Raw genomic sequence first — 15779 nt, forward strand, 5'->3', positions numbered from 1 at the left:
TCAAATTAGCAATAAGTAAGTTACTGAAACACATCCGGTGAGTCATTTGAAAAACAAAAAGTGTACAAAGCACTGGCTTTTCGCGCAGTTCATGCGAATTCGAATCTATCTTGGCTTGATTTTTTATACATTTGAGAGAAAGTATAGTTCCTTTTCGCTACCGGTAGTCACTCTTTTCGTATTTTTCGCCATTCTTCACAGTTAAATTAACTGGCTATTCTTATTCTTTCTACGAATGATGGATCTTATCTTTGGTTTCATTTCAAACATGCACATGTAATGAAAAGACGCTGTTGATAATAATAATAATAATAATAATAATAACCCTGTGTGTATTTCGCACAATATAATTTTATATTATCATGTGTAAATAAGTAAGGCTGGCTAGCGCCCCCCAAATTTTTCGATGCGCATTACGGGTCCACAGTGTTCACCGTTGGTCCCATTCCACTATCACCTCCTGTTCTCTCGATAAAAGTTATCAACATTTGGCCTAGAGAGGGCTCTGCTGTGGCGGCATTACTCCCCATGACAATGACTCTTCGTTCTTTTTTCATTCAAATCGCTTATTTTACTTAGTAATATGAGTGCATACTGTCCAACGTTGCTCCCATTACTCTACCATTTACCGTTCTCTCGATATAAATTGCTAATAGTTTCTTTGTAAGGGAGATATGGCGGTACAATCATTACGTTTGAAGAAGAATTGAGGAAGATATTGCCTTACCACCAACAACACCTTTTATAATAATAATAATAATAATAATAATAATAATAATAATAATAATAATAATAATAATAATTATTATTATTATTATTATTATTATTATTATTATTATTATTATTATTGTTTTACTTTGCGGTAATTTTGCCTACCACTATTTGCAATGCAATGTGTTACTAAAATGCAAATCAAATAATATTCCTCGCTAGTCACGCTCCCGAACTCAAAATACATTATTTACAGTTCTCTGTGTTAGAGGAGAGCACATTTATTATATTATTCTTTCAAATAAAATCGTTTCACAAGTTACTTCTCTTTCAATGTGTAACTTCATATCCTAACTAACAATCATCTTGTTCCGATAGGAAAATATCCCCTCCCCTGCAAAAGAAAGTGCCTGACCGTAGCGTGAATCTTCTTTAGGTGATTAATAGGGTCCAATATTTCAAAAAAGAGGATAACTCCCTGCACACAAATATATCAGTAAAAGTGGTAATGTTACTCATACTTTGTAAGTACCCATTTAAAGGCGAAATTTGGTTCCCTTGGACTTTTTAAGAGTTTCAAGGGCAGCCATTTTGGACATTTTCATATGATTATTCTGGTTAACGAAGTCAGTCACGATATTTCAACAATTAATGTTTGTGCCAAGTTTCGTCTCACACTGCAGAAAATTACGGTGGTTATGGTATTCACAAATAGCGTTGTATATACAGACACATAGATATATAGGCACAGAGAGAAAGAGAGAAAAAGTGTCTTGCAACCTTTTCCTTTCTCGCACCTGTGCTGCGTCAGAGCTAAACCGGGCATCTATGCAAAACGTATTGACCAGCCTAACATAAACACACACCTCTTTGTAGTTAACGTAGAAACATGGTCGAGAGGTTTAATGCATATAGTGATTGTATTTTTAATAACCATGAGTGTGGTTTTCGAACCCCTCCACTTCCATGTTTTTTTTGTTTTTTCCTTTTTGCAGTTACGTCGGAACATTCAATTTTTATTCTTTTCTAACTGCAAATGGCGTTTACATTCAAAATAAGAGGAATTTTGGGGGCATTTGTTCGGATATTATTCTCTTTCGAAATGAAGACAAGAGAAATAGCAATACACAAAGACAAGAAGTATTATCAGTACTAAACACTACCAATAATAATTGCTACGAAAGACTAAATACGACCTCTTTTACCGTCCTTATGATCTGTATGTATTAACAAAAATTTAAAACATGTCGTTGCAGCGAATTTGAACTGGCGACCTTTGCATTTGTAAGCCAACTCCTTAACCACTACACAGAGATCATGGCTTTGTGAACGTTTAGTATTTGATCTATTTGTGTTTTCTGTTAATACTTCGACAATTTTTACTTTTTTCTCCGTTTAGCAGCTGTTTCTGGCTTTCTCTTTCGGTGTTGTCCTTTATTTATACTATGCACTAATCGTATTCACAGCTTGTGCCCCTCTGCAATGTCTTATTCAGATTATACTTTTATTCTTGATCCTGAATAAACATTTGATGGAATTAGTTGTCATACTCTCCAAGGATGGATCGCAGGAATGCCAGACTCGAAGAATAGGTGTACATTTACTTTCCTGACAGATAATAAATGTATGATTTTAAATTATCAAAAATACTTATTAAACCTTATTTATAGTTTATAAGCACAATGTTTCTTTTTCCTGATTTGAACAGAATTAAAATTGGAAATTTCGGTAGAATTGGTGAAACTAATATCTCCCAAGATTTCCCTGCCAACACTTCTTTTAAGACAAAGAACCAATTCTACAGTAATAAATTGTGCATTAAATACTGGCAAAGCAGAATTGAGGTTGTACTGGTTTCTATGTAAATTTCGTCAATATATTTATTGTTGGGTGTTATTCTGTTTTGCTTTTGTACTTCGGTATTGAGCTATTTATAGCAATCCATCACTTTCTCTACCGCTGCCTACTTAAATTATCTTTCACTTACATAAGGGGAAAGAATCTAACAAGCCAGATATTTATTATAATATTGAAGCCAAGTTTGAAGAAGGCTTCAGTTCTATAAATATTATAAGTTTATATACTCTTAAAATATATTGTGAAGATCTTATATTCATTGTAGTCGAAATGATTGTACATAATTCCTGTGCTGGTTAGGACTTAGTTACGACATTCATATTACATATAATTAATTAAATATTTTCATTGCCTGCTGTAAATTGAAAATATATTAAGAATTACTATTTTGATTCAGTGCTGTCGTAGAAGAGTTCCATGTTCAGATTCTTAATTATTTTTTATGCTATGTCTAATCAGATCACACATAATTTGTCTTTATTCTACGTTATCAGAAGATTAGTCTGAAAGAAACGTGAAGTAATATCATTGTGTTATTTGATAACGTAATATTTGGTAAAGCGTCATTCAATTAACACATCTTATTTGAATTTTTAATATTTATTTTAATAAATCAACTAACTCCTACTTTTGCAAATACTGTGTCTCCATAAATTAAATTTATAATCTACGAAACCACTACATTCAGTTGCAGTGAGCTCTGTGTATTTCAAAAATAGCAATATTTCTTTCCAGTTATATATCATATTTAGTACATAGATTCCTGACATTAATTAGTGTACAGGAAGTAGAACGTTAGTCGTCTCATATTCATATTATGTAGATATTTTTTCTTTTAAATTCATATAAATTTCATCAAAAACAACTCTGATTCGCCACTATTACTTACGAAATTGATTAGTGTAGAGTAGACTACAACCTTACATGGGTAATATTTGAAAATTTTCTTTTGAAGTGGTATTACCCGTAACATGCATTGCGCATGTAATTCTTAAGCACAAACTTACTATTTTGTTATTATTATTATTAATAGTAATAATAATATTATTAATAAACGTTGAAAAACCTTACCTATAATAGCATTAAATTACTCAGTGGTGACTAGTTTCAAACTATATAGGTTTATGCAGAATTTAAAAAAAATAGTTTAAAAATGCCAATAAATTATTTGAGGCAACACTTGCTCACTGAAGAAATTACGCACCTGATTCAAGAGACAGGGGCCTATGTGTAAGCACGTTGCCTGTTTACATGTGTAAGTTGCTAAATTTAGTTTTCGATGGCAACACATTGTACCCAAAAATTGCCACCGTCATTTTAGTGGAATAACAAATCATTCCACTTAGATTTCCTAGAATTCATTTCTGCGAATACGAGATAGATCTGTTTCAGATCTTAAGTATTTGTATTTTAATTTAAGAGACTTATTTAAGACTTTCAACAAATTAAGATTTCTTTAAAAATATATTTGAGGTTCGAAAATCAATGATATCCAAAATATGATGTAATATATGAATTTAAAATCAAATATTGTAGAGAATTAATAAACAGGTTACCTAAATTCTCCTCTGAAGTGTACTGAAAGACTAAAAGCTATATACTGACAAATTGTTGGGAACCGGAAAACCAAATTCTGAACTTATAACTCCCGACAAAATAATTAGATTCGGTCAAAAAATGTTGACTGAAAGAGGAGGTATAAAATCAAAGAACCCAAACCATACGCCACAAATGGTGAAAATCCGGCTATAAATGAAATGTCCCCTTTATTAACACTAGAAGCATCAGAGGGGTCATTTTGACCCGTCTGGATGATTAATTTGTTATAATTTCTAAAGTTATGAAAATGTGGCCTCCAGATGTGACGACTTTTTTTATCACTCTACCAATACTCTAACTTAATCACTTTTTGACACTTAAAAATATTAATATATACCACATTTTTTACATTTTACCTAGAAGCCTCACAGAGGTCATTTTGACCCTCATTTCTACAATGTGGATTTTTGACGGTTGCAAACATTTTGATACTCACATACTTTTAACATACTAATTAGTATTACTTTTGTGACTGATATAATTCACTGTATGTGTGTTGTAGGTGTGGTGCATGATGAATGCTGAGAAAAACTTTCGTCGGAAAAAATATTACAAGAACTACAGGCTAATGATGGAATCGTCTCTGGTGGTGACTATAGTGATAGAAGTGACGATGAATGCACTGGTGATATCAGCATTGATGAATTGTCAGATCGTGAAAATGTTTCTGTGAGTAATGGAGAATTTTAAGACAGTGGAAGCATGGGAGATGAGACGGATGCTAAAAAATTTGAATTATCCAGAGATCAGACTGATTGGGCCGAGCAAACCTGTGCAAGTGTTCGCGGAAGGGCTAAGCATCATAACGTGTTACGTAAAACTCCAGTTGAAATCCCATATGCTTTTCGGCATATCGACGATAAAGTTTCTATAATATACACTTCTTTAGACTTATAATAGGTGAACCTGTTATGCGACATAAAGAAGTGTATGGAAGTCGAAGCTCAAAGAGTTTTGAATGACCCAACGTGGTCAGTTTCACTTCAACAGTTAGACGCGTTCATAGGGTTGTTATATCTTCCCGGTGTTTTAGGAATGAAGGGGATTAGCATAAAGAGCCTTTGGTCGAAGAAATGGTGAAAGCGAGTTTTCAGTGATACAATGTCAATACGAAGATTTAGAGAAATCATGCGGTTTCTGAGATTTGATATAAAAAGTACCAGGATGAAAAACTATCAATCTGATAAGTTTCGTGTGATTTCCACGGTTTGGAAAAGTTTTTATTGAAAACTCTCAAAACTGCTACAATCCATAACCTTATTGTATGGTTGATGAACAACTGTTTCCAATGAAGACGCGGTGCAAATTGATGCATTTCATGGGCTACAAATCACACAAATATGGCGTAAAAATCTGTATGCTAGTGGAAGTGGGACACAAATACATAATAAACGGCTTTCCATATTTAGGAAAGGATGATAAACGACCAGCAAACATACAGCTTGGTGAATTTGTTGTACAGAGGGTTGTGTGACCTTTCGCAGAGTCCGGATTGAATGTCACATGTAACAACTTTTTCACATCCCTACGCCTCGCTCGTGATCTCAAGAAAAATAATATCAGTTTGATAAGAACTATCCGTAACAACAGGAGAGAAGTTCCAAATGCAGTAAAGAAAAGTCGAGGGAAAGAACCTATACACTACAACTGTACTGACGACTAAAGATGATATCACGCTCACGGCATATCATTGTAAGAAGAACAAAATGTGCTTTTTCTGAGTACCGTTCACTCTTATGTTGACATCGACATCAGCCATAAGAAGAAAAAGCCTTAAACAATTTTATTTTACAATAAACAAAAGGTTGGAATTGATGTAATCGAACAGATGGCACGAAAGTTCTCGGTGAAAGCTACGAGTAGAAGATGGCCAGTACAGATTTTCTACAACATCCTTGATTTGGCAGCTATATATGCTTTCGTCCTCTACAAGATGGTAACAAGGAGACAGATCACTCGCCATCAACTTCTTTTAGCATTAGGAGAGGAACTGTGTTCGGAAGTGAAGACACTAAAGGGGGACGGTAATCGTACCAAACAGTGTGTACCTGGATTGCTTCAAACAACCAAGCGGAAGAAATGTCAAGTATCTGAGTGCGATGGAAACAAAACACAAGATCAATGTTTCCTCTGTAAGAGGACGTCTGTGGATCCTGGATAAAAATCACCAAAGAGTACATTGTATGTTAAAAATGTAATGAGTAGGCATGTAGATGTGAACATTATAAAACATGCCTACTTGTAAAGAAGTTCATGTTCTAATTCATTTCGTTATATTTTATTTTAATTCCTATTGTTTATGATGTTTGAAGGGAAACTAAGAATTGTTACATTAACAATAAGTAGTGTTAATTATATTTGCTATATTATGTAACTTCATTTTAAGTAACTTTATAGATTACGAAAATTATTAAAATTATTCACTAAGAACAATAACAAATGTTTAATAAAGAAAGAAAATAATGAAATTTGAATTTATAAATAACAAAACCCACCAAATACACCAAAAGTATACAAAAAATAAAGAATAGGACTGTTTAATGTGTGTATTTTTTAGTAGGGTTCAAAACGACCCCTTTGCTGCTTCTAGTAAAAGCAAGATTATGATGCTCCTAGTGTTAAATCCAATTTGACTAACGCAAGAAAAATAACTCTTAATGCTCAGTACTGATATTAATATCCAAACATTAATCTGAAAACCTAAAATTATTTAGATTCAAATTGACTATTTAAAAATATTTGAAAAATAAATACTATAAATTGATAAATAAATAAATAATATCACTTACATTAATAAGTAAATTGGAAAATAACTGAACATTTTGCTATTAAATATTAAAATTTAGGGAATAGCTAAAAGTTAATATAACATTAAGTGAAAGGGGGAGAGGTCGTAAATAAGTGATAATTTATACATTTAAAAATTCAAGAGGAAAGTTTGATTGAGAAAGAGTAAATAGGCATTTTAAGGGTAAGAAATGAATATATGAGAAAAGCATCCGGAAAGGGAATTCCAATCTGACAAAGAATATGACAAGTTACGATTTTAAATCTAAAATGTATCTTCATAGACAAAATTTTTGAGAATTAATAACTGCTATAAAAGTTCCCTCGGCGCGAGGATCCTAGTAATAGTTCAGATTTTCTGAAAGGAAAAACATCTTTGAAGAACCTTCACCACATTGTGTGTACGAACCAATCCGCCCAATTTGCGGGCAGTCTAGACTGTGAGGCGCTTTTTTAATTAGGAAATTTCCACAACAAAAATCATGTGACGCCACAACAGCAGCAAAGGAATTCACTTTAAGACGAAGAAAATAGTAAAAGAAAAGAAAAAAAAGAAAGAAGTTTTGAGAGTTTAGAAGGAAATATAAAAATAAATAAAAACAAAAAAGCAATTCTCTACTAGCGGGTTATTAAAGATCCTAACCTTGCTATTCCCTCCTATTGCAAAATCGTGGCCTCTTGAAAGACGTTAATTGCAGCTATTATTATGATTAGAAACAGAGGAAATAATGAGGGAGTGGGTTTCAGCATTTTGGTACAAGATTTGCACTGATAAACAAATGTGGTCATGTGCTACTCACAGCCCTATGCAAGTTCCTGTACAAACTCGATCTAGATTTTAGTAAGGAGGAACTCGAAGACTCACTTAAAAAAAATATCTGCCAAGAGACAACGAATAGAAATTCGATTCTCGCAAATTATCCGTCTTTCGTAGACGATCATCCAAAATATTCAGAAAATGGTCAATAGCATTCTATATATTAAATTTAGTACATTTCTCTCAAAAGAATTATATTGTTGTACATCGGAATCTGCCTTGTTCCTAAAGCGCTAATGTGTGTCAGCAGTCAAAATACATAACCCCTCCAAAACAGATACCCACACATGCCCTTCAAAAAACAATTCGACAGTTACTTTCAGTAAAAGTGTTAATTCATCTGCAACCAAAGACAATCATTTGCTTCCTGAAAACAAATTAACTTCAGCAAACTTTACTTGATATATCAATTTCCGATTTATTGATGTAGTCCACTATAAACTGTTTCAATCAATCATAAATTTTCAGAAATGCGGACCAACACTTAACCATTTCTTCCTCATACACACATCCTCTATCATACCAGTATACAAATATTTATATATGAGATAGAAAGGGGCTTCGTACTGAATAAACATTTGGTGCTTTTATTACGACGCAATTCATACAAGTAGAGGAATCAGACAACTATTCAATTAGAATAACCTCCATTACACCGAACCGAACTGAATATAAATATCTCCAGAAAACTTAGTTTATTTATACCTATAAACTCATAAAGGACACTAAACATTTGTATTTCTACTAGAAATAAAATTTGTAAAATTGTCCTTTTACGGAGCAGTTAATCAGCACATTTAACTCAGGAATAAAAGTTTTCTGAACACTGGCTAATGCTCGAAACTTGATGCTTCTGTTCCATTTTAAAGAAATTCTAACATTCCGATACACGAATAGTTTCATATACCGATATCATGTAACTAATTGTATGTTGATTCCATTATTTACTATTTATTTGCGTGTGAAAATTTTAAATATTTTGCTTCGAATTTCCGGTCTTGGATAGCAAATCGAAATTCCTGTCGTACTAGGTGACAACAATTTTTTTTTTCGTAATACTTACCGTGATTTCCAATGCCATGTACTTCATAACATGTACTTCTGATGGTTGAAGACTATTTGCATATAATCGTATACTCAATGTAAATTTTGTAGTAACACTATCAAACACTCACACGTACGTAAAAACAAAATACCAACCACCCATAAACACATCGAATCTCACAATGATATTCCGAATGCTATTGCTCAATACACTGTCTTAGGTTATCAAAACAGTCGGTCACAAATAAGAGTGAGACGAATGTAGAAAATCGTATCCTTTCGCTCAAATGAACCACAGATTGAAATATTATTTATAGCATCATTAGTTATCGTTGCCTGTTTAATAATCATACATAATACCATCACTATAACATTTCACCGAACAGTAACACTTGTCATTTGAAGAATACTAAAACTATGTCATTTGAAGAATAACGCTCGCCTTAATTTGGATCTCACAGGAGACAAAAGTAGTTAATTACGCCTAAATTTTAAGGATCACACTTCTTGCAGAGTGAAAGCAACCATCAAAATACTATCTGGCTAACTGATTGTTACGTAGCAGAACCGAACAAATTTAACAATACATTTTTACTATCATGTTCATACAACTAAACACATTGAATACAGTCATTTGTTCTAACCTCTAAATACAAATCACTAGCCTAAGTATATAGATTACGAAAAAAATACTTTTAACATTTTGTTAATTGTGAGGGGAAACAACGAGGCGCAAAATCTCTTAAATCAATTTACACTAAGCAGTTAAGAACTTCATAGAAAATCACAGTTCAGATGTGATTTTCTTCTTTGTTCCAATATCCGTCTTTGTGGCTCCCAGTAAATATTGAAAACCCGTAACTTTGTGGCTCCTACGTCAAAATGTTAAGTTTATAGATTTCCAGGTTTAAATTGCTGCTAGATATTTGATCTCTGCTTTATTATGGTACGTATTCATTTTGAATAACTCCAGTCTATTCTATTTCTAGTTATATTTGTTCGCAGCTAAGCACACAATCTCCGGCATACTAATTTCGAAGTAGTACTCGCACGACTTGATTGAAATTTGTTCTTTGATCCCGAAATTTGTTTCGCCAAAAGTCAAACGTCAGAGACCTTGGCCCGGAGTCAATGACCTAGGGCTACTTACAAACCCTACTCTAAATTTTGGCAGGGGTACCTTGGCCGACAACATAAATTTTGGCAGGGGTACATAGGACCACCCACTTAAATTATGGAAATTGCCAAATCTAAAAACTGGGTATGGTACCTTAGGACCAGGGTATCCACCTTTATTAGTATTGGGGGCTTATCTCGTTTCTTTCATGAGAAAAAATTCCCAAAAAGTTACATTTCAGGAACTTTGACCTACTTTAGTCCCTTTGATGATGTGTTATTACCCAATATAGTTATATCTGCGTATACAGGGGTCCGTTCCCTTTCATAAGATATAGCTATATTAATGTACTCCTTTAAATTTTAGGAGAGGTACATTGCCCCCCCTTAAATTTTGGAAATTGCTAATTTGAACATTTGCTATTATAGTATAAGACACTAATATATATTGTGAACACTCGTACTTCTATTATGGTCCGTCTAGCAGTACGGATGTAATAACATATCCATATTTTTGTTCATAAAATAAAATGCATAAAATATTAAGACCCTAAATAAACGTATCTATGTAAATCATGTTTACTTTTGATTGCTTAGTGTACCAATATATGAGAACGATTCCATAGTGTTCCAATCTTATTTTCCATATCAAGTATCATACGTTAAATTCAGTGCATTAACATTTTTTAATTAACTTTAAATTCTTTATACTATGTTTTGTTACGTCTGTGAGTAGTTTATAAATATAATAATAGTTTATAACAACCTGAGTCGTGTATTTAAATTATATCATACTAACGTAAGATGGAATTATATCAAATATTTAAACTGGCATATTTATATTCGAGCAATAGATCCTTCTTAACTATTTCTAAAATCTGCCTATCATGCAATATGTTGACGAATAAACCAATCTAAATATGAAGAATATACGTTACGTTATCAAGGAAAGCAATATGTACAACAGAAGCAAATACAAGGTACTACAGTAGATATATGTGCTATCCCGGCAGAAAATTAAAAAAAGAACATAAACATAACTAAAATGTGTATTATGTATGCAAACAATCGGAACTACGTTAAGATTTGAGAGGAAGTGCAAAAGACACTCCAAACAATCTTTAATAGAATCGTTGATTGCGAAAACCGGTCATCTCCATTGAAGCTAATTTAAGAAGAGTGAATAACAGAACTATTTTTTTATTATACGTCTGACATATACATCTGTTTTCATTTTCGTACAGTAGAACTGACATTTGTCAATTTTCCAAAAATTATAATAACCCTATATTTCAGATACATAGTAATTAAGAAAGTTATTTTTCTTCACTCCTCTCAAATTAGCTTAGATGAGATTACCGGTTTTCGAACTCAAAGATTTAATTCTGTTGATGATTACAAGTTCGAGAAGTATTTTCACGTTCTCCAATGTTATCCGAATGCTTCAATCATGCCAGAAAATTCGAGATAAAAAGTAAATATCTCCCACGTTTTGAGAATTACTTGTTTCAATTGCTTATAGACTGCAGGGTATATTTCCTGATTTTCATAATTCGAAAATAATAAGTTTAATTGATATGAAGTTATATTGTTAACAAAAAAGGTGTTACAAACTCATTTTGCATGCAATTCGAATTGTAAAATATCATTTTCCTTCCAAAACGCATGAAATAGCGGGTATCAGTAATAAAAAAAATGTTTTTGCTCTGAGATATTCTCACCAGCATATATTAGTACAGACTATAACTCAGTTCGGAATTAAAGGCGAAGTTAGATAATGTATCTAATACCGAATGATGTCACATGTCTGCAGACAACAATAGATTTAAAATAACAATGTTATTAACTGTACACTATTTATTAAGTTTACTCCTTGCATCTTAATCAATTAATATTAATACAACACATAATTCATTGAAAAACATACTGGAAATAATAGTCTGTCGTAAGCAAATTTAAATCAATCTTCACCCATTTTGAAAATGTTATATTTCTCATACACTTAAATATTTTATCGAAAGCAAAACTATTGTTATCGTCCAGAATATTCAGAAAATTGTTATAAAAATATTAAGGTTTTGTTTCAGATCGACTTCGGAACTTTTAATGCAATCTATCTATCTATATATATATCTGTCCGTCTGTCTGTCTATTTTACGATTTGGAACAAAGATACTATACAATTTCCAACAACATTCAAAATGCAGTACCAACAATTAGTTGCTCTATCATTATCTCCTAACCCAGTTATAAATCAATGCTCTTGAACGAATGAAAGGATTCCGATTACTGAAATATGCCTATTTTCTTCAATTTAATATGATGCTCAATATTCATGGAGTTGTTTTTATGATAGGCAAATAAGTCGTGAAAGATTGTATTAATGAAACAAATTAGATGGTCTGAAGTATCTTTTCTGGCAGAACGTCGGTACAGAATTACATATAATTTATGAATGTGATGCTTTTCCGCCAGTTTGGAAATTTTGTAAGCATTTTAATCTGTAAAGTTTTGGACGATAATAATATACCTAACAATAACTTCATATTAGGCTATTTTATCTTCAAAAGGGCAATTGCTATTTCTCTCTCTATTTATTGATTATTTTAGCACGTAATAAAACATATTGCAACTTCAATTGTCCTCTAGATTTTTGTGTATCAATATTAGCCAATTACAGTATGCTAAAAATAATACTTATATAGAAGCTTTATCTCAAAATAATATTGTACCCTTCATAAATATATGGACAATTTGGACATACAATGACTTTCTTAATACCTTCAACGAGCAAGAACTTATCTATAAAATATAACGTACACTTATATGTTGTGTATAAATACGAAAATTTAAATTTGTAAACCAGGGTACAGTCTTGTTTATGAAATATTGATAATATAACTTAAAAACCTCTCTCTCTCTCTATATATATATATATATATATATATATATATATATACATTGTTATGTATATTCATATTCATGTGTATATACATACAACAATTTGCTTTATATTTATATATTTTTAGTACAGTAGAGCGTCGATTATCCGAAGTAATTGCGGGACATGGGTGTTCAGAAAACTGGTTTGTTCGGATAATCGAACTCTACATGTTTATTTGCCATGCATGGAGCGGCACGTCTCAACTCTAAGCTGGCGCAGCTTTTGCTGTTATCAGCTTTGATACTGACGCTACTTCTGCAGCCAGTACCAAACCGACAGAAGTGTGCTGATTGTTGAAACACAGCGACTGGCGGCTTGGCGGGTCAGCAGCGCCTTATGAAAGCCCTATTAGAAGCAATGTTACGCCAGCGGTGACTCAGTGCGGCGACTACTGTGGGAATCTTGGTTTGGGAGTGAGGGGGATGATGGACGGTATGGTGGGAGAGTAACAGGTGCGAGCGAGTACACAGTTCGGTTAAGCGGTCGTTCGGTTGACCGACTTTCGGATGATCGACGCTCTACTGTATATGCAATATTACAAGTGTATCTTGTTATTCTTTACAACGTTAGTTTGATTTATTCACTCGAAACATATTCTCATATGTTACAACTTATAAAACCATCATTTTATAGCTATGTATATATTAATTACTTTTAGCTATTAGAAACAAATCGTCTGCATTAGCAATTAAGCGTATACGTCAATTTTAAAGTTCATGTTTCTTAAGAACGAATGGCTATTGCAAAGTTACAAATCTCTTAACTGTATATTTTAAATGAAAGTGTTATGGTGCATTGTCAAACCATATATCACCGTTATTATTATTATTATTATTATTATTATTATTATTATTATTATTATTATTATTATTATTATTATTATTACAACTATAACCATAACTAACAATAATAATAATGTAGGTAGTTTACATTGCTGTTAAATCAGATGTTATGTTTTAATTACAAGTCACTTTTTATTGAATATGAAAAAATATGAACTTTAAAAGTAATGCCATGATAATAGCATCATCTTTTGCAAGAATACTGTCATATTTAACAGCTCCAATTAGTATATATATTCAACAATTATTTCATGTTACTATTTACATAATTTAAGCAGCTATGGTGTTTAAAGTAATTAGATATTATGATTAAAAGTGATGAACTGATACGGGTACCTCAAATTATACCATTATTGTTTACATTTTCGTTCCAGACATAACATTACTTTATATACAATAAGAGCTGGAATTCTAAATTTAAAATATAAAGGACAGCCACGATACATATCTGCAATACATATCCACCCAAAGTACTCTATGGAGACAACGATACCTGACCATGACATTGGTCTGATGGAGGTAAAGTAATTTATTTAAATTACGAACTATAAGCAACTATACTATAATATATATATGAAGTACCTCAACTTTTACATTGATATATACATCAATATTTGTGTTTTTGTTACGCCTATATATGGTCAAAACTACATATTAATCAGACTCTTGCTTGTAGTCATTTAAGCATGCATGTTGCTCTGTATCACTCCATCATCGCGGCTAACACTGAAATGCATAGCAGATAACGGAAGAAAATAATTATAATGATTTGCCAGTATGAACATATGTCAAATAACATACATAATACTTATGAGATCTAGGAATGATATGCAGGAAACACAATTTATTATAATAGTATATTTAATTGAATAGTAATTATTCATTTTACTGGCATTTTAAGAATACACTGTGGTTAAAAAGACGATAGATAGAATATAGCCTGTCTTTAAATAATATAAGCATGCGGCTACTACTAACAATTAGTTTGAAACTAGAAGATAAACATTTAAGTTCAATAATGTCATACAATATCTAAATATAACCTGATAATGTATCAACATACACATGGTAGTAGGCAAGTTATTTTATTTCTAGAGTACTTTATGATTAATGTGATAGCATAATGTTTAGCTAACACAGTCGCCTATTTATTTTATCACAATACTTTGCTTAACATACGAAAAAATAGAAATTAACATTAAAGAATTCTCTTTCTTCTGTAAAGATATATGTGATACTTTTAATATCTTAACCAATAACTGAGATAGTGAATTTTGACTGAGATAGTGAAAAATATATACACAATGTTAAAGACCCTTTAAAAATAAAATTTGTTCCATCTACAAATCTTAATTAGTAAGCGAGATGCAGAGTTTTATTTAAACCTCTATTTATGTGCTATCAGTCACACAAAGTACAAAAGCACATACCATCCAGCCTGATGCAAGAAGGCTGCCACGCACATCTTTCTTTCTCAAACAACTTGTTAGAAGAACATGACTTGCTACACGCAATATACTTTATTCTCACGCTTACACCATCTCTCTCACACGCACAACATTCTCTCCAGTCGACGTTAGCAAAAAGGAGATAATGCATGCAACATATCGATGAGGTATTCAGATGATGTATTCTAGCCATGGGAGGAAACGTCATAGTCCTGGGTTGGAGATTCAGGTGAATACATATGAGATATGTATGATATATACGTCGATGGGATATGTATGATATATAATTCCATGAGATATGTATTATATATACTTCGATAAGAAATATTCCCTCTTTCACTTCTACAGTTATTACTAAAATACCTAATGCCAAAACACTTATCGCGGTCTTTATATAAATTGCAGTGTTGAAAACTAATTTGACAAATATAATCATGTAAACCCCAAATATCTTCAAAATGGTTATTTTGACTCCACAACGTTTCAATGTTGTACCTCCACAAATAAGGATTAGGGCCTTTTTTGATAAACATTATGAGTTGGATAAGCTTAATATCCATATTTTAAACTGGAAAATAATATATTTCAGATTTTAATGCACCGATTTTCAAAAT

At 32.1% G+C, this 15779-nt stretch overlaps 1 protein-coding gene across 2 annotated transcripts in view; it reads left to right on the forward strand.

The window, feature by feature from the left end:
• The first annotated feature begins 14097 nt into the window (after window positions 1-14097).
• LOC145683338 (trypsin-1-like) overlaps window positions 14098-15779 on the forward strand; it is a 245934-nt gene continuing 244252 nt past the window's right edge. For both annotated transcript variants that reach the window (XM_081754681.1, XM_081754682.1), the window contains exon 1: window positions 14098-14236. In XM_081754681.1, the coding sequence (XP_081610807.1) occupies window positions 14195-14236 (42 nt within the window). In that variant the 5' untranslated portion in view covers window positions 14098-14194. The remainder of the gene's footprint in view (window positions 14237-15779) is intronic.

The sequence above is a fragment of the Thermobia domestica genome, chromosome 4 (genome assembly GCF_964235325.1).
Source record: "Thermobia domestica chromosome 4, izTheDome1.hap1.1, whole genome shotgun sequence".
NCBI classification, from domain to species: Eukaryota; Metazoa; Arthropoda; class Insecta; order Zygentoma; family Lepismatidae; genus Thermobia; species Thermobia domestica.